General features: G+C 33.3%; 3 protein-coding genes across 3 annotated transcripts; 2 read left to right on the top strand and 1 right to left on the bottom strand.

Annotated features, from left to right (window-relative positions):
- The first annotated feature begins 4,117 nt into the window (after positions 1 to 4,117).
- Positions 4,118 to 11,479, top strand: LOC112770876 (uncharacterized). The gene is made up of 14 exons (XM_025815345.3): positions 4,118 to 4,184; positions 4,359 to 4,467; positions 4,661 to 4,727; positions 5,117 to 5,227; positions 5,719 to 5,914; positions 6,920 to 7,005; positions 7,137 to 7,332; positions 7,769 to 7,880; positions 8,160 to 8,287; positions 8,419 to 8,625; positions 8,759 to 8,868; positions 9,798 to 9,927; positions 10,330 to 10,476; positions 10,968 to 11,479. Exons 2-14 carry the CDS (start codon positions 4,377 to 4,379, stop codon positions 11,187 to 11,189), a joined length of 1,803 nt encoding a protein of 600 aa, XP_025671130.1. The 5' UTR covers positions 4,118 to 4,184; positions 4,359 to 4,376; the 3' UTR covers positions 11,190 to 11,479.
- A 356-nt stretch (positions 11,480 to 11,835) lies between these two features.
- LOC112770614 (uncharacterized) lies at positions 11,836 to 14,280 on the bottom strand. The gene is made up of 2 exons (XM_025814944.2): positions 14,274 to 14,280; positions 11,836 to 13,850 (listed from the first exon to the last, which is right to left on the bottom strand). The coding sequence occupies exons 1-2, from the start codon at positions 14,278 to 14,280 to the stop codon at positions 11,836 to 11,838; spliced, it is 2,022 nt and encodes a 673-aa protein (XP_025670729.1).
- A 2,302-nt stretch (positions 14,281 to 16,582) lies between these two features.
- Positions 16,583 to 26,925, top strand: LOC112773095 (ADP-ribosylation factor GTPase-activating protein AGD1). Its single transcript, XM_025818136.2, has 20 exons — positions 16,583 to 16,837; positions 17,004 to 17,080; positions 17,881 to 17,981; positions 18,470 to 18,540; positions 19,133 to 19,195; positions 19,660 to 19,704; positions 19,863 to 19,928; positions 20,032 to 20,079; positions 20,174 to 20,269; positions 20,356 to 20,397; positions 21,127 to 21,336; positions 21,460 to 21,591; positions 21,896 to 22,111; positions 22,207 to 22,293; positions 22,801 to 23,136; positions 23,553 to 23,692; positions 23,766 to 23,859; positions 25,101 to 25,269; positions 25,377 to 25,626; positions 26,341 to 26,925. The coding sequence occupies exons 1-20, from the start codon at positions 16,727 to 16,729 to the stop codon at positions 26,438 to 26,440; spliced, it is 2,454 nt and encodes an 817-aa protein (XP_025673921.1). The 5' UTR covers positions 16,583 to 16,726; the 3' UTR covers positions 26,441 to 26,925.
- The last annotated feature ends 598 nt before the right edge of the window (positions 26,926 to 27,523 follow it).

Raw genomic sequence — 27,523 nt, 5'->3', positions numbered from 1 at the left:
ATGCCCATTTATGATGGGCGGTTGAATATTCTCAAGGAAAAATGCATTTAATAGTGTTTGAAAAAGAAACCTTATACATGAGTTAAGCCCCACTTTGGTCCCTGAGATTGACGAGTTGCACTGATTTAGTCCTTCAGATCCCAATTGCACCAAATTAGTCCCCCAGATTCGAAAAAATGCACCACGTTAGTCCTTACCCTATTTTTCGTCACCGGAGGTCTGACGCCGTTAGTGACTTGGCAAATATTGCCACGCTGGACACACTAAAGGTTATATGACGTGGCCTAAAGTTTGAATTGCTCCAATTTAGTCCTTATCCCCCTTTTAAAACCTAAGTTCATCCTGTGACCCCCATCATCTTCTTCTTCTTCCCGTTTCTCTCTGGTTTTTCATCTCCTGCTCCCTTCCGAGTTTACCAGCATGATTGCAAGTGGGAGCCAGAGTTCCATGCAGTCCAATAGTAGGAGTTCCAGTCGAAGTAGAGCGTCGGGTGTTCTGCAGTGGTGTGGGTGTGGGTGCCGCCCTGTTCTTCGGTGGTCCACAACAGAGGCTAACCCTAACAACCCATTCTTTGGGTGCCCTAACTACAATGTTAATGGTAAGAGGTGGTGTGGTTTGTTTGTCTGAGCTAACATTGGAGAAGAAGACCTGAGAGGAAGGGTAATGTCTACTATGGATGGTGACCAAGTTAGGGTGGATTTGGCTTGGAGAATTGGGAAGATAGAAGCTGAAGTTAGAACCCAAAAAATGTACATTTTAGGTTTGGCTTTGTTTGTAGTTTTTGTTGTTGATTTTATGTTGGTAGTTAAAGCTTCAAGATGAGTTTGTGTTACTGTATTCAGGGTGGAAGTGTATTAGAAGAAAGAAAAATTTTCCTTCTCAAATGTCATAGTTGTTTTCTGTCATTCAATGAAATTGCTGAAAGAAATTGCAAAAAAATGCATCTGAAGTAGCATAATTGAAGCTGGAAGAAATTGTAACAATAATAATATCCATATCAATAAGTTTTAACAAAAGTAACAATAATTCTGCCATACTAATGACAACTCTTAAGACAAAATCCACCTTAGTCAAAGGACACAGAGTGCCATCATTGTCATATTCTATTCAAATATACTAAAAGTCTACTGCCATAAATTCAGGCCACAAAACAAAAAGCATCATTTACAAAAAGCTGCCAAGTTTCATCCAAAATAGGCAAAAACAGGATCAGGTACATCTTCATTTCTTTTTCCTTGGTGGCTTAAAGCCAGTTGTTGGGACAAATTTCAGGAAGTTGGCCAGTCTTGAAGATGTGGCTGAGCTTGCTCCTTGTAGTGGATCCACAGTAATCGATCCTGATGGTGGTGTGGAGGACCTCCTTCTTGTCTGCAACTTGGATGGCCTCGCAGGTGGATCCTGTTTCAGTAGGACATAAATTCAGTTGAACGTGGACAACAATTTTGAGTATGAGTTGTGAAACTAAATGCAACTACCTCTTGACTATGTTGGGACTGTTGTGCATCGGATTACTGTTTTGGGTTGTTGGGTTATTAGCACCAGGATTTGTTGGTTCTGTGGTCTTGGGTGGTGAAGTATTATGCATTGGTTCAGTGTTCTTGGTGAATGGAGTCTCATCAGCAGGGGTAGTGGGTTTATTAGCCTGGTTTGGGGTTTCATCTTGTAGGGGTTCATTGTCAGCTTCATCACTAACCTCTCTCAAATCATCATGGTCACCCTCAACATACTCCACAATCTCTTTTCCCTCAAGAATTTCTGGTGTTGTAACTGCATGCTCAAAGTAAACATCAACCAGCCCCTCATTCTTTTCACCCATGAAACACATCTCTCTCAACTCATCATCACAATTCAGAGCTCTTAACCCAATGTCTAAACTCCTCCCGGGCACATGCCACCAACATTCTCCTATCCTATCATATCCTAGTTCCTTATAATAATTTCTCACCCAAAAAACATCTAAAGTATCTACATCAATGTCCCCAACGCATGCCTTCTTATCAGGAGAATATATGGTCATCCCGTTTTCATCTTTCTGAAACTTTCCCCCATGGTGGAACATTATATCTAAGTGCACATCCATCTGCATGATTCACAAAAAATTCTTTTCAGCACCAGTTCCACACAATGATCCCTTTAACATAGTTTTCATCAACTACATTCATACATTATAGAAACATATATCAAAATAAAACAAATTTATCCACCATCAGAACAGAGCATGAAGACAAACCCCAAAAAAATAGTTGCAGACAACATCCAAATAAAACCCTAGCCCAAATTCCACTACAAACCTTAGAGAAAAACAATATACAAAGCAATAAACTATGATCAACAACCATCAACGCATTCCCTAAAATTTGAAAAAATAAATTTTTAAATTCTTCACTAACCTCGGTGATGGAACAAAAGCTCCTTGTTGCAACAAAGTACCTCCTCAGACAACTGTTCAGTGTTCACTTGTGATCAAGCAGTCTCCGGAATCCTATTGCTTACTCGTTCCTGATTTCAGTGAGTAACGGAAGAAAGACATTTTTCCTCTGTGTCAGTCATGGAGGGGTTGAAGACGAAGAGTGAAGACAAAAGAGGGAGAGGCCAACGTTTTGTTTTCCATCGCATATAAACGACGTCGTTCAAAGGGGGATTTTAGCGCCAATCTAGAAACGACGCTGTTTCCACCGTGTCCAGCGTGGCAATATTTGCCAAGTCACTAACGGCGTCAGACCTCCGGTGACGGAAAATAGGGTAAGGACTAACGTGGTGCATTTTTTCGAATCTGGGGGACTAATTTGGTGCAATTGGGATCTGGAAGACTAAATCAGTGCAACTCGTCAATTTCAGGGACCAAAGTGGGGCTCAACTGTATAAATAGGAGGTTAATCCTCCGTTGAATATACACATCAATAAAAACAATCTCCCCTCTCTCTATATTGTCTTCTCTTTTTTCATACGATGCTAATATATAATAGTAGTGAATATATAAATTACTTCTATTATTATAATGAGATAATTATATTAGTGAATATCAAAACTAGAGTCTTCTATTTACATTTTATTTTATATTATATCTTCTTTATTTATTTATTCTACAACATATCCAAATATAAAAAAATATTTTTCTCAAAAAAAATTGTTAGTTCTATCATTTAGCCAATCTTAATGGGTGTATAAATTGATTTATACAATTATTGTATTTTCTAAACATAATATCTAATTATGCATTTTCATGAGTAAATTATTAAATTACTATTTTTATTTACAAAAATTAAAATATCGATAAAGTTATTCAAAAATAAATAAAATTAGTTTTTTTATTTAAACGTTAGTTTTATTCATAAATAAATTTACAATCTCACTACATTTATATCTTTTATAATAAATACTATTTTGATATCAGTATTTTTTAAACAATCAAACACACAATTTTTTTTGTTTTATTAGTTAAAAAATAATTTAGATATATATAACAACCATATTTTATAGGGTGGCAATAGTGTTTAATATATGAATAATGTTTTTGATAAATTTATTGGTTTTCTAAATTTTTATAGATAAAAATGAAAATTTAATTTTTTAAAATGTAAAGTATATTTTTTGTCTTTAAAATTTGTCAAAATTTTTTAAAATATTCTTAAATTTTATTTTATTTTGATCTTGTCCCAAAATTTGTTGATTTATATCAAATATATTCTTGATAGCTAAATTTTTAAAAAATTAGAATCAATTCAACAATAATTTATGATAACTATCTCTAGTTTGCTTTTATTGATGGTTGTTCTTATAAATTATTATTAAATTAGTCTTAAATTTTTTAAAAAATTAACCGTCAAAAGTATATTTAATATAAATAAAAATTTTTTAATACAAAATTAAAATAAAATAAAACTTAAAAATTTTTTAAAATTTTTAACAAATTTTAAAAACAAAAAATATACTTTATTTTTTTTAATATAAAATTACGTGAGCTATTTTATCAAATAAAATATATCTTTTAAGAATTATTTTATTTACAATCTTTAAAAGATTATTTTATCAAAATCTAAACCTTTAAAAACAAAAAAAATTATTTATTCGCCAACGAATTATAGCTCAAATGACATGGGCGTCACTATAATTAATAATTAATACTATAGCAATTTCATTCTCCATATTGTAACCTTGATACTCACTCACTGCGCCTCAATCAGGTTCTCTCTCTATCTGTCTCTCTCTTTCAATTCCCAGATCTGTAGCACCCGGAAGAAAAAAAGAAAAAAAAAAATTCAACCCTTATTTTCTAACCAGCCAAAAACGCATGCAATTTATAACAATTTAACTAGAATCTTAATTATTATTGTTGTGATTGGAATATATTTGACTAGTGAACAACACCACACTCCATGGGGAAAGATAACCACCCTTCCGCTATGGAAATCGACGATCCTAAATCCGCCAATTCCGATCAGATTGTTCCCAAGTTCTCCATCAATGGTTAGGTTTTTCTTTTTGTTACCCCTCTCACGCTGTTGTTCTTATGCTTCTTTTTTTTTGTTTTCTCAAATTCAGGTCAATGTTATTCCTATTATGTTTCACTTAGCTGATGAAAATCAATAATTTAGGATACAACAGCGAAATTTTAATCAATCAATAATGTATCTTTTTTTTTTTTTTTTTTTTTTTGCAGTGCTGCAGCTCTTGAAATCGGCACAAATGCAGCACGGTTTGCGGCATGGAGATTACACTCGATATCGGTATGTGTCTTTGAGATTGAATTTGGTTTTTCCTGAGATAGTTGAGTAGCTGAATTGTGACAGTGACAGTGAAAATCGCCAAATTTGGTGTCAATATATTTATGGAATTTCTTTTGTACCCTTGTTTTTATGAGGGTACCAGTACTTTGCGCTGAGATTTAATCACGAGTTCTGACGCTGAGATTTAATCACGAGTTCTGAAATAACTAAAATGTTGAAATTCCCATATTCTGGCTATTGTCTGACCTCAACAGCAATGATTTTAGCGTTACCATTATACTTCCTTGATCAATCATACGGAAAGTTCATTCAAGCCATTTGATTTAATATGATGAATTATAAATTGGTAATTGATGTTTTTTTTTTTTAATTTCCCCTTAATGTTGTAGGAGGTATTGCACAGCTCGTTTGAGGAGGTTATATAAATCATTGAAGTTTACTCATGGTCGAGGCAAATATTCAAAAAGAAACATAACCGAGAGTACCGTCACTGACGTAAGGTATACTTTATTTTACTGTATCTTCTTCATTGGCATGAGCTCTGCGGAACATTATAATTAGTTTACATTGAGTGTTATAAAAGCGAGAGTATGAGAAACTTAAGGACCTGTTGCATGTTAGGCTTTAGAATCTTCCTCTATCAAATTATTTCTGGTTTATCTTGATAGTATTTGTTTCTTCTAGCCTCCTGGATTATCTTAAAGATATTGACGATGATGCTTATTGTTATCTCAACTAAAACTCTTGCGCCATTGCTCTTGAACCACTTTTAGATATCTAAGTGCGTCAGTTAATATTAGTGTTTCTCAGACTTAACCCTAAATCCATCCTTGTGAACACCTTCATTTAAACGTTGATTTCATTTTTCTGGTGATGTTTGAGAAAAACGGATTAAGAGACATTTAATCATTCTGTCTCCCTTTTTTTTAAATGAAATTATCTATTCATGGGCAGCATGGTTAACATTGAAAGATATATTGTCAAAATTCAGGTTTCTTCATGTGCTTCTATATTCGGCAGAGAGAGCTTGGAGTCATGCCATGGAGAAAAGACAGCTTCCAGATGGCCCAAATGCACGTCAACGTATCTATTTGATTGGCAGGCTACGGAAAGCTGTAAAATGGGCTACTTTGTTTTCAAAATTATGTGCCATCAAGGCAGATTCAAGAACATCTCTTGAAGCTGAGGTCTGGATTTCTGCCAGTTATTTCAGAAAAAAAAATTATGTGTAGTGATGGTTGTTATCTTCTTCTGATTTAGTTGTGATATCAGATACTTCATCTTTATTTTGTTTCGTATGTTTACTCTTCCAATTAGCTTAGCTTTTCAAATGCCTGTTTATTTATTTATTTTAAAGTTTCATTCATATATGTTTGTGTTTCTTATAAGGCTCATATGTTTCATTCAATCTACATAGGTATTGTAATAATAGAAATAGAACAAAGATTTGCATGAATCCACAAGAACTAAACAAGCCATGATTCATGTTATGATCTTGAACATTTTGTTAAGTTTTGGTTTCATCCTCATATATAAATGTTCAAGTAGAATCTTTGTATTGTTATCTTATATAAGTTTTTGTCCAGTGGAGTGCTTTAACCAAGACAGTATATGTCATGAAAATTATTCGAAATAAACAACATTTTATTGCATTGAATGAATAAGACTAAATTTAAAAAGATACTGCATTATTTTGGAATTGATAAGAAACTTGATAGTTTTTCCTTTAACTGTGTTCAAGTTCATTAGTTCTGCACTTATTCAAGGATCGTGCACCAAATTTGGTGTTAATTTGGAAGTATTAGAATTAATCTTAAATTGAAACTTAATGGAGAGGAGACTGAAACTTCGCCCCAGATTTAGGTACTAAAGTATATGTTACTTTTATTCATCATCATCATCAACAACAACAGCAACAACAACAAAGCCTAAAATATATTTTACTTTTATTCATCAAACTATCTAAGTTATCTTGATTGCTGGGTCCAACTTCCAAGATAACCTGTACATTCTATTATGTTCCTGCTCAATGATTATGTTTTTCAACTTATTAACAATGATTGTGAGTCTTAGTGTTGTCAAAATGCAAATCATTTGATGGTTCTACTTTTTGTGTTTTTTGGGTAAATGCTGCTTCCTTTTTGTTGATGAAGAATGAAAGTTCTTTATCTTTTCTGTTTATTGAATTTCAGGCCTATTCATCCTATATGAAGGGTAATTTGTTGTTTGAACAAGATCAGAACTGGGATGTGGCTTTAATGAGCTTCAAAAGTGCCAGGTACCTCTACTTGTCTCCTTGTTTGCTGCCTCAGAAAGAAGATGAAATAACTGTCCGTTATTAAAAAATGTATGCCCTTTTTGTGACACTTGTTTTGTCTCTTAAATTAATTTTTTTTCCTTATTTGACAGGGCTGTATATGAGGAATTAGGGAAATATGGAGATTTGGATAATCAAGTTTTGTGCCGTGAGCGAGTTGAGGAACTGGAACCTAGTATACGATATTGCCTTCATAAAGTTGGCCAGTCAAATTTACAGACCTCTGAACTTTTGAACATTGGTGACATGGAAGGTCCTGCATTAGACCTTTTTAAAGCAAAGTTGGAGGTTGGTTTGGATGTATTTTTATACATATCAATGGAGAAAAAAAGTGGAAAGAAATATAGCTACACCATTGACCACCTACAAATCATGAATAGTAACAGGCTGATTTGCAAGATATGCATATTAGTCTTTATTTGTGATATTAAGTGTGAACTAGCTTTCTTGAATAACATTAGGAACTTCCACCATCTTAATTTTTCTTAGAAACTCAATTCCTTTCATTCTGGTTGAATCCTACCAAGGATCATTATGTAGAAGTTTATGTCAATATATGATGCATACTGATCACTGTTGCTTTTTTTTTTTTGGTTATGATACAAATTCTATTTTCATTCTAGAGTCTTAATGAGCTATATTATTTAAAGCAATAACATAACAAGCATCTTTGCAAACACTTCCTATGATATTGAAGAAAAAGTATGATTATTGTTTGTTGCAGGCTGTTATGGCAGAAGCAAGATCACAGCAGGCTGCTTCCATGACAGAGCTCAATTGGCTTGGCCATAGGTTTCCAGTATCAAATGCAAAAACAAGGGTTGCCATTTTAAAAGGTTATAATAATCTCATTTTAAAAGCGACATATGTGAATCTCTGCACTCCTTTATCTCTTTGGGTATGTTTGGTTGGGAGGTGAAATGGGGTGGAATATTTATTGATGAACTTCATGTGGATTTTTATGGATTTTGTGAAAATGATTCAAGCAAGAATTCTTTTGTGAATTTTCTTTATGGATTTTGTTATGTGCTTTAACATATGGTAGCTTTTCTCTGGTTCATTCTCCATAGTTCATTCTTTACTGAGTAAATTTACTCTTTGGTTAATTTTCTCAGCTCAAGAGCTCGAGAAGGATTTACATGGTTCATCGGCAGACTCAACTCCATCAGACAAGAAACTTGTTATTTTTGACAAAATATTTTCTGCGTATCACGAAGCCAGAGGTTATATTCGAGCTGATTTGGTATGGGAAATTACTTGATATTCTTACCGTTAATTATAGATAAGGTCTTCTCTTAGCCTTGTTGCAGGGGTGGAAACTGGTCCACCCCTGGGGTGATAGTTTATCTATTTCTAATATTTTATACGTTTTAGGCCACTGCAGGAAATGCAGAAAACGTGAAGGATGATTTGCATGGTCTTGACAAGGCTGTCAGTGCCATGTTGGGAGAAAGAACTATTGAGCGCAACCTTCTGTTGGTTAAGGTTGCAAAAAGTAAACTTGCTAGGCGTCGTGATGATAAAAATGATAAAGTCACCAAACCTGAAGAGCTTGTTCGTTTATATGATCTCTTGCTACAGGTTGATATCCATGATTTTTCAAGAACATTTGTATCAAATTATCACATTTTCTCTTGTTTAAAAAATATGTTTTCTGCTGTATTTTCATGTTATGCTCCTCAGATGAATGACAATGTTTGTGTGTGTTTGGCAGAATACAGCCGATCTTTCCGATTTAGTCAGTTCAGGAAGGGATAAAAAGCCAGAAGAAGTGAGCTTTGCTGATGAGTGTGCATGCAAAACCTTGGCTTTTAGAGCAGAAAGGTCTGATTCCTTGGAGCAATTATTTTAACTTGTTATTGAAAGACCTCTTGTAAATTTGGTTTTGACTAAACTTGAAAATTTTGCTGCAACAAAAAATTTTACAACTTATAATCATTAGTTTGATTGCCGAGTGTGGTAAATTTCGGTGACATTGAATGATTATTGATTAGAGGAATGTTAGAGGGCCAATAGAATTTATTGTTTTTGGCCCGCAGTTAGCCAACAATGTTTGAAAGTGTGGGCTAAAACTATGTTGTTGGGTTGATAGACTAAAGGAATTAGGTTGATAGCTAAAAGTGATGGTCAAAAATAATAAATTATGTTGGTCAATGAGCTTTTCTTTATTGATTATTTAATAGTGAGTCCTTGTAACCTTCATTAATCACGACAAATATTCTCTAGCTTGACCCTAGGTCAAGATTGAACTTTCTTCTCCTTACGCTCTTTGTGTACCTAATTAGATAATAGCTTTTGTGTTCTGTTTTCACTGTTTTCTGAAAACTTGCTTTGACTTTCAAATACACATTGACCCGAACTCTTAGGCTTCAACAGAACCCCTATTTACCTTTCCCATTTATGGAAAATTTTCTATTGATGTAAGCATTTGGATATATTTCCCCATACTATTTTGCCAAGAATTGCAGCAAAGTTTTTTTCTTTTTCGAGTCATTGAACGGGTTTGGGATTTGACTGCAATGTAAAGCAATATTTAGTTTCTTCTTTGTCTTTCTTGTTTGTTTGGGATTTCTCTCCTATTGAGGGCCATGGGAGAGATTAGGGAGATAGGGAATTGGAAATTATTGTTTGCTGGTAAAGCTAAATGTGTATCTGGCTTGTTGACAACAATCATGCTTTATCTAAATATATTGTTGGGTCTTTAAAGGATGGTATTTCCAGAACTAAGTTACATGCCTTCAACTTATGTGCAGGTGCTTTTATGTGGCAAAGTCATACAGTGTGGCTGGAAAGAGGGCTGAAGCCTATGCTTTGTATCATCATGTTCGCAACTTAGCAGAGGATGCCTTAAGAAAGTTTAAATCGTTAAACGGTGACTATAAGGTAATATTACCCTATCACTTTTTCAGGGAAAATCACACCTCATTTCCCGTGAGTTCAAATATATACACTTTTGGCCCTAAAGATTAGAAGATGCTGGAATTGTTGATAATCTAGTTCAAACTAATTTGAGATTCCATCTGCTGTGCATCCAATACTTTATTTTTTTTTCTGTTCAATACAATCAGAATCTGGTGTGTATGCTTTTGAAACTTTTGTAGGATTTAGTTTTGGTGCATTTACGCTATTTTAAAACATGAATAATTAAAGCATCGTGTTTGGTTGCCTATAATTTTAGATTCATCTTTAAAATTCACAGCGTTAATAGCCAAAGCGTCGTGTTTACTTTGATAGCTGTTATATTTGATTCCTTTTAAGTGTGTATTAAACCCCACGTGTTGGCAGAATATGATAAAAGACCTGGAGGAGTTGTGCAAGCAGTGCAGATCTAACAGTTGTATAGAACATGCCTTGGGGATCATGGAAGAGAATAAGGATCAAGAAAACATCTCTGAAAGGATCTCCAATATATCATTGACCGGGGCTGAGCGGGTACTTAGCATTCTATTAAAACACGCTTTAAATTTTTTGTTTGTTTTGGTCATCTTATATATGTGTATCTCTTTTGGGAAAGCTTGCTACGTATTTGTAGGACCTAACAAGATTATAATAACTTTTAGGTTTGATTATACTACAAGCACCGCTTTACTTTAACTTAATATTTACTTAGGTCCTTATAATATTAAAATAAAGTTGTTTAAACTTTGATATTTTACAACATATCCCATTCTTATTTTGTCAAGAGTCAAACACACAAATTTGTTAAATTAAACCAAAACTTTTTTGTAACCGTAAATTGCTCTATAACCTTGATTACAGAAAATGTATTTAGTGTAGGAGCTTGATTGAAAATTTTAGGAGCTTGATCGAAAATTTTTAAACTAGAGATCTATTGGAAAATTAGGTCAAACTATAAAGACCTACAAATTAATTAAACCTAACTTTGATTGATTTATCCTAACAAGTACCCTTATCTGTTTCAGTTGGAGAAATTCCTCCTTGATAAACTTGATGTTTATGAGTCTGCTGTTGGCGATTCCAATGTAAAATGTGCTCCCCGCATTGCATCCTTCCCCCCACCTTTCCAGGCCATTTCGCGCACTCCAATCGTGTTGGACCTGGCTTATAACAACATTGAATTCCCATCTCTTGAGAGTAGGATGAAAAAACAAAAGGGCGGCTTCATGAGTAGAATATGGGGATGAGTATCCTGGTTTAGGTTTTTGGTTCTTCAAGTTGAATGTTGTTTAACAAATATTATGGTATTTACCTTTGTTAACTATTGTTATGAATTTTGTGATGTTGATATGAAAAAATTTTGGTCGGTCTAGATGTTTGAAAAGTTTCCGAGGAAAGATTGTGTTGCATCACACTTTTGTTGTAACCTTTGACATAAACTAGGCGATTCTAAGTTGATTAGGAAGGGAAATTGATGAACGAGTCTGTTGGTTATTAATTATTTTATATAACTAAAAGTAGGTGTTTATTGACCTAAGTTTATTCATCCATTGTGACATTTAATGTGAAACCTGAATAATATAGTACAATGAACTCATTGAACCACTCATATTGGGTTTAACAAGAGGAGCTATATATGGAAAACAAAAAGAATAATATAATGAAGCTAATGAGTTTATTACTTATTAGATGAAGTGACTTGAACATAATTGTTAGTGTAGGAATTTTGTGAGAACAAAAAGAATAATAGATCAATTGCTTCCTTTTTGGATAATGCTAACATAAGTCATCATAATTAGTTTCAATAACATAAGATAGAGATTGCATTTAAGATACATTAGAAGTTGTCTCGTCCATAATACAAGATACTGCAGCTAGAACACTTTCTAATTTCTACTGATTAGGTATTGCTTGAGGTTCAAGATGCCAACTATCCTCAGGAATACCATACATTTCAATTCCAGGAACTCTGTAAGCTATAACTTGATGAGAAAACCTATGCATATCTGCTTCAAAAACAGTAAAACATAGATCAAAGCCCTCATGTTTTTGCCTCCAGAAAAATGTTACACAATTATGCACCTCTTCTAGTTTAGCAACTCTTATCCCATTTTCTTTGGAGAAGTCTGAAATAATTTCTACTATTCCAAATTGACATTTTTCATAATCATCATTCCCCCAATTCCTATCCCAATTCTTGTACACTGCCCAAATTTCACCCTTATTGGGATAAATCATGTAGTGTTGTTGTGGCCTAGTTGCACCATTCACATAATTGACCAAATGAGAGAAATGTGACATATTCAGCATGACCTTACTATCACAAGGTTTGAACATTCCACAAGCAATGAATCTATCTCCCATCAATCTTTTCTCAAAGTTTCCTAATTCATGTTCTAAAAGTGTCACACAAACATGCTTATTAGAAATTACACTATTCACCAAAGCATATTGGCGTGGCATCATATCTTTTCCACAATAAATTGCCCAAACTTGGCCAGTGGAAAACACACATTTTGATAAACTTTTCTCACCAACATCACTAGGATTAGTATCCTTGAAGATCAAGTTGTTGGGCAAAGCCATTTGGTCCAATTCAAATAAAGCTTCATCTCTTCCTCCAATAAGCCTATGAGATAGGATCTTATGAGAGAAAAGAAAAAGTTTTTGGGGAGGAACATGAAACAAAGTAGGGCCCTTTCTTCCACATGTTAGTCTTTTGAAGACACTGCAGAAACCATTAACTTTCTCCAAAGGAACAAAGTCTCCACCTTTGCATATTGAATAATCAGAAAGCATTTCTATGAATCCAAGCTTGCTCCTTTTAAGTTCTTCAGGATTGCACCTCCAATCATCAAGAACCCCATCTTTGTAAACTGCCCAAATTTCACCCCTTTTTGGGTAAATCTCAATCTGATGCTGATTCTGATCATTCATCAAACCAATATTCCAACAACATTTGTAGGAAAAGATCTTAGTCCTCACATGATCATCACATGCATTTGTGTCTAGGCAAAAGACTCCACAAGCAAGAGGAAAACCAGCATTACACAACATTCTTTCATCATCATTAAATGGAACTGGTTTCAACCATGTAACACTAAGAAAATCACCACTTTTGACATTGATCTTTGCATAAGGGCATTGGTTGAATTTAACCTCATCATGTTGATAGTGAATAGCCCAAATCTGGTTTGGTTCAAACAAAATGGCATTTCTTTCTTCCTCAAAATTATAGAATTCTTGTTTTTGTTGACATTCTTGATATTCAATTAAGGATCCCTCCAAGCTCCTATGTTCAAATGGAATTTCAAGATTTGGGAAATCTTTCTCCAAAGTGGAGGCAGATTCTGTGCTCTCTCCATTAAGAATCTCGTCCCAAGAAACGACATCATTTTTCTTCCTAAAGTGATGATCATGAAAACGCTTCTCTTTATCCGAAACCATGTCCAGTGCATTCTTTACAATCTCTAGTGCTAACTCAGATCCAGGAAACTCATCTTTGATTCCATTTATCAATGTAACAAGATCATGAAGATAACATCTAGCATCTGAATAAGTGGCTGATGGATATATCAAATCAAGAATGCAATCAAGGTGAATCTCATTATCTGATGATAATCTTACAATTGAAGCAAGAAGTAGTATGTCACAGATTGTAAGCATAAGATTGATGTTATCAAGTTCAGGGTATAATTTCTGTGCACTGAGGAGCTTCTTTCTTGCACCAATGTATTCCTCACTTTGCATCAAGATTGAAGCACCCCACATTTCTTTTAGAGCCTCTACCTTCTTCTCATTCAAATCTTCAATAATCTCTTTGGAGGTAACATTCCTGATGAGAGAGTTAGCCCTACCATAATGTGAATGTTCGCGGCTCGCACCAGATTGCCTCCTTTGCAAGATACCTGTGATCTTGAACAAAAAAATATATATAAAAATTACAGTGAATGCTAAAACATTCCAGAAAAATAAACAGAAATGCAATGCTTCTAGTGCAGCACTCTCTGAAATTAACTTGATATTAAAGATAACAAAAAAGGACAAATAAAAAATAAAACACTTCAAATCCTAATTAATCCTAAATCTGAACCATTGATATAAAATATAATAAATGAAAAGTTTAGATTTGTTTAATTAACAAAGAGTGGAACACTCCTTAAGGATGAGGCATAAATTATTATAGCATCTACTTGTTTATAAGCTATGGTGGAATTGGTATGTGGCAGATTATTCTGTGGCGGTTTCAAAAAGAAAACTAGAGACTCATTACATTTTTACCAAAAACAAAAAGTTTAGAATAATGGTAACAGTATATTATTTATGCTCACCTTTCATGGATACTGAGTTAATTGATTCTCCTCTACTAATCAACTTGGGTTGGTCGAGTGGTCAGCTCACTCGTCTGGTTAAACAAGTGTCGGGAGTTCGAATCTCGCCTTGTGCATGCAGCAACCCATTGGCCAGCGGCAGACCCTTAAATGGAGCTCCGATTCGCGACGGATTAGTCCTTGGCCTGTCGGGCTGGGGGATACGGTGGGCAACCAAAAAAAAATTGATTCTCCTCTACTATATAAGTATAAATTGATTCTCCTCTACTATATAAGTATTAATTCTCTATTAAGAATGTTAATTAAGAGCAAAGTATAGTGTTATGTGAATGCAATTCAAATCCATTTAGATAAGCCCAATTTATGGTGAAACTGGTAAAGTGTTCTGTTCACATTTAACATGAACTCAGCTAAAAATTGTGAAATAAAGTAGAAAATGAAGAATTTATGCTTTTTTCTTTTTTAAAAAAAAAAAAGAAAAAGAAAAAAAGTGTTGGTCAATGTCAGTAGAGTCCCAATGAGACAAGATCAGAAGAACAAGTTTTGTGTGAATGTGATGAAGACAAGGTCACAAGACCCACTTTTCTGTTCTTTCCTTCACTATTGGAAAAAGATATGCTTCTCCAAACGTCAGATTCTCTTGCAGTTCTTTTTAATGTGATTTTTACTCTATTCTAAATTTTTATTTTTCATCATTAGATTGACTTAGGTGTATATTATTATTATTATTATTAACTTACTTTGATATCTTTCATCTTATATATTCTTTAAATTTTTCTGTGCTTTCCAGAGACTAATTGTTTTTTAGTAATTATTCTGGTATTGTTCGAAATTAGGAAAAAAAGTACAAAATGTCACATAATAATTCTCATTATACCCATAACAGAAATGAATCTCCTTATATTTTATTAAAATATAGAGTATTATATTTTAATTAAATTTTAGATAACTAATTTATTCTATCATTTGATTGAACTATAAAACTTGATAAATAATTGTGTAAGTTTATAATATATTTAATGTGTTCTGAGTAGGGGTGTACGATGATCGGATCAGATCGGATATTATATCCGCGTTTTTAAGTGTCAGATCCAATTCGATTCGATCCGCACATTTGCAGATCGGATCGGATATCGGGTATATCCACATCATTGAACATTCTATTTTTAATCATATTTCTATATAAAAGAAATTCAATAAAAATATTTCTTTCACACTTTTAAACCTATTTATTCCTAAAATATTTTTAATCAATTTTGTTCTAAATAACAAAAATAAAATAAAATAATATATGAATAATAACTACTAACTAAAACATACAAATAAGTAAATATAATACGAAATATATATTACTTTTTTTAATTATTATTGTGCGGATCTGCGGATCCGTGGATCAGATACGCAAATGCAGAGCTGATATCTGCGATCCGATCCGCAAAGAGTGCGGATCAGTTCCTATCCGATCCGATCAGACTGCGGATCGGATCATATCCGCAATTTTTGGATCGGATGTGGATATTTATCGCGGATTTGCGGATACGATCCGATCCATGAACACCCCTATCTGAAAGTTTATTTTTATTTGAACTTTAATTTATTGAATTGGTTAAATGTATAAATAGTTTGTTTATTAGAATTGTGCAAAACAAATTTATTATCCAATAATATGAGATTTTTAATTTTGAAAAGATGTAAGAGTAATTGTCTTTTTTTAGTTTAATTACTCCGTTGATTCTTATAATTTCACAAAATTTATAATTAGATTTTTTTACTTTTTTAAGTAAGTCTTTACATTACTTTTATTTTTAATTTTGTAATTAAATCCTTCTCATATCAAAAATATTAAAATTAACTTAATATTTTTTTAAAAAAATATGTGGTCAAAAATTTAAGAAGATTTTTAATTATAGATAAATATTTAATTAATTCTAATATTTTTTATACTAACAAAAATTTAATTACAAAATTAAAAATAATATAAAGATTTAATTAAAAAAATATAATAACTTAACTATAAATTTAATAAAAATATAAAAAAATCATAAAATAATTAATTTTTTTAATCTTAAGCTTGCTAAGGCATATAATAATAATAATAATAATAATAATAATAATAATAACAAACAAAACATCCGGTTAATTTTATATAAATTTAATAGTTAAAAATTATTAAATAATTTGATAGATTTGATTAAATTATTATATAACCATTTTTAATTATCAATTTGACATAAAATAAACTAGATCTAAGTTTTTACCTAGTTAGTTAGTTGGTAGTTGGAGAGAGAGAGAAGAGCAATTGAGATTTTCGAGCGACAGAGATCAAAAATCGCAAACAGCAATGCCTTATTAAGTAACAACATTTATTAATCAATCTTCATCCGAACAAGAAAAAAAAAAACAAAAACAAAAGAGAAAAAAACTCAGAAAATTACACAAGAAAAGAAAATCAAATGCCTCTCGTTTCTTCTCTTTTCTCTTTTGATCCAATAACACAACAACATCAACATCCTTCCAGCATGTATTTCGCCAAATTACAGGACTCTCCCATGTTCCGCCAACAGGTTTAATCATTTACGTCATCGTTGCGTTTTTCTGCTTCGATTCGTATAAAAAAGACTGAATTTTACGTAGATTTTTCATGTCATGCATGTTTTTCTTTCCTTTTATTATTTACTTTTGGCTGATGATGGTTGAATGGGTTGTGTGGATGCATGATTCGCAATGCAGCTGCAGACCATGGAAGAAGGTGCAGAATCGTTACGTGCCAGATGCTGGAGATTCTACAAAGGGTGTAAAAAGTACACGTAAGTTTTCATTTTTGTTCTTTAATTTCCCTTTTAAGTTGTTTCTATACAAACCATCTTCCATGTGTTTGATGATATTCCTCTGTGGTTGCTAAGTGAATATATTGCCATATTTATAGGCTTAATTGTCCTAGAGCACTAAGTTTGGTGTGTTTTGACTTTTGATCGCTTTTAAATTAATAATTCATAGTTAGTTATGTGTCGTTGTAACATTTATACGTTAGAATGTTATTTTGTAAGTGGAGAAGAACGAGTATATCCAATCTGATACCCCACAACCACACAAGAATTTCTTGTAAATTATAATCTCTCCGCTCTCCTAAGAAGGCAGAGAGGGACTTTAATATATGTTAGCGATATTATTGGCTTAGCCTTGTTACTCAATTCTAAAATGGTATTAGAGCTTATTATTTATTAGAAAGTTAGACTGTTCTTCCATACTTTAAGCTCGAAATGTTCAGTCCTGGACATGAGGGAGTGTATCAGAAGTATCACAGTGTTAGTTGATAACTTGATATAGTCATGGTAGGCGTAGCCTCTATATTCTATATTAGTGTTGGCAATAATCCTCTCTCATCTTGAGCTAGCTTTTGGTGTTGAAAGCATGGAGTAGCCTAACTCAATGATATCTCTAATTAATTTTTTAAAAAAATGAAAAATAAAAAGACTAGAACCTCAGCTGCTTCCACTTCCTTACTTGACTCACAATTACTTGACTCGCGATTCTCTAATTAATTAAGTAGAAGTATTTTCATGCCATTGAATTTCTTGTGGTCTGATAATTTTAACCCCTTTTGTAGGGATGGGCTTTTAGATGCATGTGATGGAGACTTCACCTTTGCAAGTGCCCTCGAAAATTTTGGGGGAGAACATTCTGATCCTTTATTTGTAACTTTGGGAGGTAAGGCTTGTTGGTCTATTCCCTCCTCTTTGTCTTTCCTGATAAAGTAAGCCCAAATGACTGCTTTTGGTATGCTTATTGCTTTGTTAGAGATCTTGGCTAGATATATTGGAGGTTAAACATTAGGTTATTTATTCACCCTGAGCTCACAAGATTGAAGGAGCATTAGATATGTTATTTCTGTGATTTGGATCCTTTAAAGTGAGAATGCTTTGAAATGAGTTTCACGTCTAACTTTATTGATCTTTACTTTAGGGGAGCCTCCTCTTTTTTGGTCTTCTGGATATATACTCCAATTCTTTGCATGATATGTTTAGGCCATTAAAGGAGCTTCTAACATCCCATGGGATAGGAAATGTGGTCAAAGATTTCAAGGCTTTGTTGTTGTTGTTGTTGTTTGCTAATCTGCTTCATTCTAATTCAAGGAAAACTTGTATCCTTTTCTAATTTCCTAGTAGTTTTGATCAATTTTGTTTTGGCATCCTTAGGGCCTGTTATGACCAAATTCTCTATGGCTTTGAGAGACATCAGTACATTCAAGGACGCTCTTAGGACACAGGTAACAGTTTGTTTAGTATTATCTTCTTTCATATTTTTCTGTTCTTTTATCAAGGATAGAAAACTGGCGAAAAGTTGTGGCTTTACAATCTTTATTTTCTTTTAGAATGCAAGATAAGGTTTGTTTGATTTCTCTATTTATGATTCTGTGAAGGAAAAGTGAAAATAAGAAATGGAAAAGAAAAAAACAAAAAGAAAGGAATTTTATTATTTTTACTTTGTTCTTTCACAAAATACTAAAAGTAGAAAACATAGAACAAACAGACTCATACTGTTGAAGATCTTTTTAAGTAAGAGAGTGAAGTCTAGGATAGCTATCATTATGCTGACTATATAATTTTAACAACAATTATAAAGTATTAAAGTTACATTTTTTTACTATTTGGTAACACCTTTTTACTTTTTTAAAAAAAATAAGTGTTTTCCAATAGTTAAAAAATGTGACCTTAATTTTAGCAATACTTTTGAAGTATTTCCAGTGTTACTTAGTTACCATAGCTACCACAATAATAGCAATCATAGCATGCACCAAATTAGAGCCAGATTTGTGTTTGACATTTGCTAGGTTGACTAAACTTGTTTTGGCTTCTTAGGTGGAGCAAATGTTGACTGACCGTCTACTTCACATTTACAATGTCGAAATAATGGATGTCAAGGTACACTAAAGTAGCGCAAAACTTTAAAAATGTTCATACATGAGTGATATAGTGTGATGCTGCCATCCTCTCTCAAGAGGCTACTATGCAGCTCTAATTTGTATGATATAAGACTATCAGTTGAAACTATGGACGTGGAAACTATCAGTGATGGAACTCAATTTTTAAAGTAAGACACTTTGTAAAGAATAATTCCCCAAAGGGTTGATATTATGTTTGAAAAATTACGTTAACATCCAATCATATATTATCGCATTAGCAGAAGTGTTTAGTCAACCACTGAAATATCTCGAAAGGCCATATAATCACAAATTTTTTTATTGGATAACATTGTAAAACATTTTTACATTGCTAATGCATAGAATTAAGCTAAAAAGTAAGATCTTTACAAATCACATGTCTTGTGAAGCCTTTTTTCCTTCCCTTTTTATTTAGCCTTCTCATGCTTCAAATAATCGTTGCAGGAAGCTCGAAAGCGTTTTGACAAGGCTTCCATTGCATATGACCAGGTGCTTCTCAATTGCTGATGAAGTTTGTACTTAAAAGTTGTCAAGTCCACGGGAAAAAAGTTAGCACATTTTGAAAAACAAAATATAGGTGTTGAAACTCCATTGGCATATCTCTTGATCATAAGTTCATAACACAATTTAACATGGATTTTTCGCAGGCACGGGAGAAGTTTATGTCATTGAGGAAAAGTACTAGGCAGGATATCGTCATTGCAATAGAGGAGGTATGTCCAAAATCTTACCTTTGGTTTTTTCCCAATATACATTGTATTAGGTTGTCATTGGCCACCATGAATTTTTTAATCTAATCTGGTAGTGACATTCCAGGAATTGCACAATGCAAGAAGCTCATTTGAAGAAGCCCGTTTCAATCTGGTAATTTTAGTTAACAAGATAGGTTGCTTTGAACAATACTGTAAACTATAGTATTTGTTTAGCTCTTTAATACAGAACATATGTTATCTCCTAGATTAGTGCTCTTCACAATGTCGAGGCCAAAAAAAGATTCGAGTTTTTGGAGGCTGTCACTGGAGTAATGGATGCTCATCTTCAATATTTTCGACAGGTGTATAATATTGTGACATATCACATATGGATTTCCCATACAGAGTATCACGCCTATGCTATTTCTAAAACTTCTTTCTCTTGCAGGGATATGAACTACTACATCAGTTGGAGCCCTTCATTGTTGAGGTTTTCCCCCTATCTCTTTACTCATTGTGTTTTTAACTTGAGTTGAAGATGGTAAACTGCTAGAACTAGAATCGAGGAGTAGTGTCTATTGATGAATTACAAGATAGAGATGATATTAGAGAGACATCTCAACTCTCCCAATATGCTAAAAGATGCCAAAAACTTACTCTACACTTTTCCTTCTCCTGTTGGTGCTGATACCCTAGCAAACTAAGTATGGAGAATGTGGGATTCAAATAGGAAAGGAAGAAAGCAGAAGAGCAAAAGACTACAAAAGAATATATGGATATATATTTTTGAGAGAATATGATCTGATACCATAATCAATATACTAATCCCTAATTATAGTACTATGCTCCCAATCCTAGTTAAATAAGGAATCAATCATGAACTTAGAGTATATGTCAAAACTAATCCTAAGGATTCATTGCTGATTACCTGGTTTCTTAATATATGATAAAAAAAAAAAAAGTATCATAAATTATATAATCGTCCTATTATCTGTAAGACTAATTATTACTGCCACTGACTAATAGGGTCCTAAGTAACAGAATCAAACTGGTATTGCCACTAACTTTATACACCTTTTGCATGGATAGGTGGTTGTAGATGATGTTTCTTTCAATCATATTGTGCAAAACTTTTGGTTTATAATTATGAATTATGATTATTGTTCTTGATATAAGAATGAATGAAGAATTTTCCTTTCTTGTATTTACCGTGTTTCAGGTTTTGTCATATGTACAAAAAGCAAGGGAAAGTCACAATGAGGAGCAGGTTTCTCTATTTGAAAGAATGATAGAGTACAAGCAACTTGTCCATCAAGAAAGTAAGTTGTCCTTGAAGGGATTTTATGATTCTCCTGGTCGAGACTCTCCATTTTCTAGGATATCAAGTGATGTGTTAGATGCAGTAACAGAATCTGTCAAAACCGGAAAGGTATTATAGCATATGGCAATTCATCCTCTTTTCCTCTTTGAAATATGTATCTAGTTTTTTTAATATCTGAGTCCTATCCATTGGAATCTGTTCGTCTCAGAAAAGTGCACAAATAATGTTTAGGTTCAAACCATTCGAGAAGGGTTTCTCTCAAAACGATCCAGCAATTTAAGAGGCGATTGGAAGAGAAGGTATTTTGTTCTTGATAGTCGCGGAATGCTTTACTACTTTCGCAAACCATTGACTCTCTTCCATGTAAGTGTCTGATTAGAAGTTACTCCCTCGATTCCAAAATAACTAGCAATTTGGACAAAGTAGTACATTAGAGAATCAATGTATCTAGGCAATTATAAATTGCCTAGATACATATAATTGCCTAGACACATTGATTCTGTATAATTGTCAAGATACATTGATTCTCTAGTATTCCACTTTATCCAAATTGATAATTATCTTGAAACTGTGGTAGTAATTATCAAGTATTTGTACTCTAAGCTTGATTATGCTTATCTCATTAATTGATCTTCTTAATAATTTTTTAGCATGAATACCATTTCAGGGTGCCAACTCACAGAAGAGTCATCATACCTTTGATAATTCTTCTGGCATTTTGAGTCGGTTGATATCTTCACATATTCATGGAGCCAATGATGAAAAGCCCGTTGCTCGTCATACGGTGAACTTGCTTACATCAACAATCAAGGTTGATGCGGAACAGACAGATTTAAGATTCTGCTTTAGGATTGTTTCTCCTTCAAAGGTTTATACATTGCAGGTAATCATACCAAAAATGTATTTAACGCATGTGTTTGGCTTTTGAGTTTTGATATTGTTACTATATTTTTTATAATACATAAGGAAACAATGTAGGCAGAAAATGCCCTGGACCAAAGGGATTGGATGGAAAAGATAACCGGAGTAATTGCATCCTTGCTCACTATACACACACTGGGAAAGGTACATAGTCATTTTATCAATTTTTCTTTTGGCTTTTTCAAACTACATCTCAAACTATAAATAAGCAGGGAGATGTCTCTGGTTTTGGATATAGCATTTGTAATATGGTGTTTTGTGATAATTTATCAGAATATGATCTCTCTCTCTCTCTCTCTCTCTCTCTCTCTCTCTCTCTCTCTCTCTCTCTCTCTTATATATTTTTATGTTAAAATCCACCATATTGCATTTTTGGGTCCTGGCACAAAAGAAAATGTGTCAAATTCAACATGCAGTGTAGTGCATCAAGGAACACCTTTTCTTTCGTATCATAATCTAATATGTAGTGCATCGGATTTTGACAAAAAAAAAAAAAAAAAACGGGGGAAAATTATAAGAGAGAAATTGTGGAAAGGATAGAGGTGACTTCCATATTTTGGCAAACATAGAACAATCCATATATTGATAGAGTTGCTTAAAAAAAATGCATGTAATTTAGATTATTATAATCGTTAAAGAATTATATTGCAGCCTCAGCCTGTAATTTCTCGCTCAGAAGGTGGTGACTGGGATTCTGCCAGCCCAACTGATTCAGTACAAAGTTCTTCTGATGATGAAATGGCAGTAAATTCAGGTTTGGCATGCAAGATCACCCCCAAGTCAAATAGGTCACCTAATGGCTTGCAGAAGCATAAACACAGTATAAAATGTGAAAAGCCAATCGATGTTCTTCGAAGGGTTAATGGGAATGACAAATGTGCTGATTGTGGTAAATCTGAACCAGACTGGGCATCCTTAAACCTTGGCATCCTTGTATGCATTGAATGTTCTGGTGTTCATCGAAATCTTGGTGTACATATATCCAAAGTAAGTAGTTGAGGTTGCTTGTTTAAGTTTTTACATCAGTATCATGGCTGCTAGACACCATGTCTGCTTATTGCTTTTATTATCATAGAAGTGAAAACTACCAGAACTGCATCTTCCCAAAGGATTATGTTGTTGGGTAGAGATATCCTAACATGCTCTCTCACACAAGCCTCCTTGGGCTTGGAAGAGTCAAGAGTGGATAATGCAGAAACTACATCTGCCTTGTGTCGAAATTCAATTTTTATTTAGAAGAATGGGGGTGAAGCATGTTTGAAATTCAGACCAGTTTGAAATTCTTGTTCTGTTGAATGGAGGCATATAAATGAATGATTTTATGTTCTAACCAAATAAATAAAATAAATCTGTTTTCAATATTCACTTTGCCTAAGGTATAAACTGGAAAACGTATTTTGCAGGTAAGATCACTGACACTTGATGTGAAAGTATGGGATTCCTCAGTTTTAAGCATGTTTCAATCACTTGGCAATCTCTTTGCAAACTCAGTTTGGGAGGAGTTATTGCATTCGAAAACTTCAACAGATGATACTCTTGATGGGTAAGTATTTCCAACACCAAGGGGATTTATTAGCTTTTAAGAACTTTTTCTGACATGCACCTTCGCAATTCAGATCATCTAAGGGCACCAGAACCAAATTATTTCATGCAAGAAAACCTGCATATGATGATCCCATTTCACTAAAGGAGAGGTTCATCCATGCAAAGGTAATAAACCATTAATCTAATGAAAATTTCAAGTTGCTTCCTAGTTGGAAAGAAATATATCTCTGGGAATTAAATGTATATTTTAAAATTTTCTGCTAAAGTTCTTTATTTAAGTTTTCCATCTTTAGAATACTGTGTAAAAGGAGAAATTCTTGCATGGCGAAGGAGTGCGAGATAGAATTAAGCTTGCACTAATCTATTGGATATTTTAAGGGACATTGAATTTATTTTTGAATTCCATGATGACTTTTGCATTTATTGGGATTAAGGATGTTGGATTCTAGCATTAGGCTTCGCTTTGGATTAAGCTCCTGACCAAAAGGTTAACCTTCATTTTATTCAAGTCCAAATACCCTCTTAATATATTTTTTTTCCTTGTTCAATGTATCCAATGTGTATTCTCTCAGACACATATCTATTCTCCAAACCAATTACTGGCTCACTGCATACAATTTGAGCTTAGTTAATGGGGAACTGCACCGTTAACTTGGTCTTTTTTAGTGGCCAGACCCACCACTAAGTTTAAATGACACGCATTAATTGATAAGAGTATAATCCTATATGTTGCTCCATAATCCTGAAAGAATTGATTGCCACACAGTTATATTCATTGCTAGAGAATGTAGGTTCCCATTTAACTTAGTATATAGTTAAAGTTTTGGTCAATGTTCAATATGTTCTTGAACTCCATTTTGTAAATTAAAATTTCAAACTCTGCTGGTTAGAAAGTATCATGCCATTTTGTCCATGTCACGTGAGTGTGAAGTTGGTGAATAGGTTCTTGAAAATATGCCATTTAAGCTTTTACCAGTACACTCTAGGCTAAGAGGATGGATGCTTATCCCTTGTTCCTTAATCTGTTAACCATTTCCTCTATCAGTTGTGTTATTTCAACAATACAATGTTGTTGGACAACTTTCACTGAAAGTAATTAATACATGGATCTCGCACATTGTCTTTTAACTTATTCTTTTCTCTTTTTATCTAAAGTTATAAGCCCCTTTTGAGTTCCAAACATTTTGAACTATAATTACAAACTAGTTATGTAAGTTATTAACTGAAAATTGTTCAATTTTGGACAACTTTTGGTAATTGTAAAAATATCATTTTCATTTACTTTTCTTTTACAGCAAAACAAGCAGTTTTCTCTTTAAATATAGATACATTTTCTTTTTCTTCCTCAATTAAAAACTTGGTACAAATATTTCTCAAATGAAACCTGATATTTTCTCCTATTGTAGTATTCTGAGAAAGTCTTCGTTCGCCGGATACCAAACAACAATCGTCTCCGTACAGTGGCACAACTGGTCTGGGAAAGCATCTTTGCCAATGACAAGAAATCAGTGTACCGGCATATTGTGAGATCCAGTGTGGATATCAATGCTTTAAATTTAAATGGTCAATTTGATGGTATATCTCTTTCTTAACCAACCATTCTCAAACTCATGGAATCTTATTGCTATTGACAATAGCATTGCTTGAAGTACTGTATAATTAATAATTGGTTTCTGTAATAGGAAATTCTTTTGCCACGCCTTCTTCAAGTCACTCAAGCATGTCATCTGAAACTGAAAGCCAACTAATGGAGGACATAAAAGATGGCTCAAGTGTGCTTCACTTGGCATGCCTTGTATCTGATGCTGGAATGGTGGAGCTGCTCCTACAGTATGGTGCAGATATAAATGCAGTTGATTCAATTGGTCGAACACCATTACATTACTGCATGTTTAGAGGGAAGATTGCAACTGCAAAATTACTTATTTTAAGGTAGTTATGTCAGTAGTTCTATCTGATATCCCTATCAAATATTCTTCTCTGAAGTTCAGCATCTGAACCGTTGATGAAAAAAAAAATAGTTTTAGATTACATCTGAAGTTTAGATGATGTACTTTATGCTCTAAAGTGCAACTTGCCACAGGCTGCACTTAAGAGGAGACAAACCCATTCTTCTTCATACTGTGTGTCCTATATATTATATGCCTTTGAAATTATCTATCCTAGCTATGAAGATGTACCCTGCCTCTTATTGTTATATTCTGCTTCTGCACTTGTAATCACATTTCTTATCTTACTTTATGTGCTAAGCATCTAGTTCATGAGAAACTTCATAGAATTAAGGCTAGTGAAACATTGTTATAATTGACTGGATAATGCATGTTTTTCTAAGTAATACATATACATTTGGTACTTTTCAAGTGAGTAACAACACTTAAGAGCATTATATTCATGCATGGTTTTTTTTTTTTTTTTTTTTTTATTGTTGGAATCAGCCACTCTCTGAGGTAGTTATTAAAGGAAAGGGCATTTATTCAGTTTCATTATGACTCATTTTATGTTCATTATTGAGATAATTGTTTGGTTGAATCAGACATTTTTGTGAATATGATAAACACATGATTTGATATGTGTATGAAGTATAAACTTTTTTTCCATTTCTAGTTACAGTACATACAATTAAATCCTTAATTTTATTATTTTCAGGGGGGCCAATACACATGTAGTAGATAAACAAGGAAAGACTCCTCTCATGCTTGCATCAGAACCTAGCAGTGAAATTGTTGGTCTCATATCAAGCAGATGACATGCTCACACACCCTCCTTTTCTTTTTGGGTCTGGTCCAACAAAAGCTTAAGCCTCAACTAAGATTGGGACAAAGAAAACATTGAGGACCACACTGGGCATGGATTTTGAATTAGGCAACAGAAAGCAACTAGCCCAAGAGGCCTTTTGGGTCACCTGTTCATAGTTATCTTCTTCTGTTGTATATAACTATATATAATATAATATATAGTATAATCTCACATTGTTGTAATGTCCATCCATCTTAAATTTTGAGATTGTATCATATGATCAAATCTCACCAAGAGTTGTACATAATATAAGTTACTTAAGTGATTAATCAACTAGGTTCAAGGAGGAAAAGGTGATTAATTTCTACTAAGGAATTAATAGGCACAATTGTTAAGCCTCTTTTTCCTTTTCGGTATTATACGTGAAAAGTTGGTTCACAATTTCATTTTTATTATTTATTTTTTATTTAATAATAGAAAATATCAATTTATATTTCAACATGATGAATAGTAAACAAAAAAGAGAATGAGAGATATGTAGATGTAATAGGACAAGAAAAGAAAAGAAAAGTATGTGTGTAGAAAAATTAAAAATATTTGAAGTAATCAGGTGTAATAGGACAAGACTGATTCTGATCCCCCAAAAAAGAAAAAAAAAATCTTGCCAAACATCAATATAACTCCTGATCCAATAAAATCATATATATTTGACAATTTCATAAATTCCATTAACAAGATTATAAATTAATCTGAAAATAAATAAATAGGGTTTCAGTTTCCATTTTGGCCACGTGAGTCACAGTGGAGTAACATGTGGATCAAGAAGATAAGAAGACCATGGACCGAAGTTTCACGAAACGTGGATCATAAAAAAGAAGATAAAAAATAAAAAAAATCTGAGTGATTATGACAGCACTTGTTAGATTCAGTGTTCACAACACTTTGATTTTCCATTTGCTTGATCAAGTCTTTGATGGTAACATTCCAAGCTTAATTCATGACTCACATTTTAGTCTTTGGTGGTGGCATGAAAATGGACACATTCTGATGTAACCTTCAATCCTTCATGATTACCTTTGTAACCTATTTTGGT

Source organism: Arachis hypogaea, chromosome 18 (assembly GCF_003086295.3).
Source record: "Arachis hypogaea cultivar Tifrunner chromosome 18, arahy.Tifrunner.gnm2.J5K5, whole genome shotgun sequence".
Lineage (NCBI taxonomy): Eukaryota > Viridiplantae > Streptophyta > Magnoliopsida > Fabales > Fabaceae > Arachis > Arachis hypogaea.
The sequence above is the reverse complement of the archived record's forward strand: the minus strand, read 5'-3'. Positions and strand labels throughout refer to the sequence as shown.

What these genes read in the sequence shown, in the direction of transcription:
- LOC112770876 (XM_025815345.3), top strand. Translation starts at nt 4,377, where the DNA reads ATGGGGAAAGATAACCACCCTTCCGCTATGGAAATCGACGATCCTAAA. An exon ending in ATGAGCTTCAAAAGTGCCAG is followed by an intron (nt 7,006 to 7,136) that starts GTACCTCTACTT and finishes CTTATTTGACAG; the next exon opens with GGCTGTATATGAGGAATTAG. An exon ending in TTGGCTTTTAGAGCAGAAAG is followed by an intron (nt 8,869 to 9,797) that starts GTCTGATTCCTT and finishes ACTTATGTGCAG; the next exon opens with GTGCTTTTATGTGGCAAAGT.
- LOC112773095 (XM_025818136.2), top strand. Translation starts at nt 16,727, where the DNA reads ATGCCTCTCGTTTCTTCTCTTTTCTCTTTTGATCCAATAACACAACAA. An exon ending in TCGTCATTGCAATAGAGGAG is followed by an intron (nt 19,929 to 20,031) that starts GTATGTCCAAAA and finishes GTGACATTCCAG; the next exon opens with GAATTGCACAATGCAAGAAG. An exon ending in GCAAAATTACTTATTTTAAG is followed by an intron (nt 25,627 to 26,340) that starts GTAGTTATGTCA and finishes TATTATTTTCAG; the next exon opens with GGGGGCCAATACACATGTAG.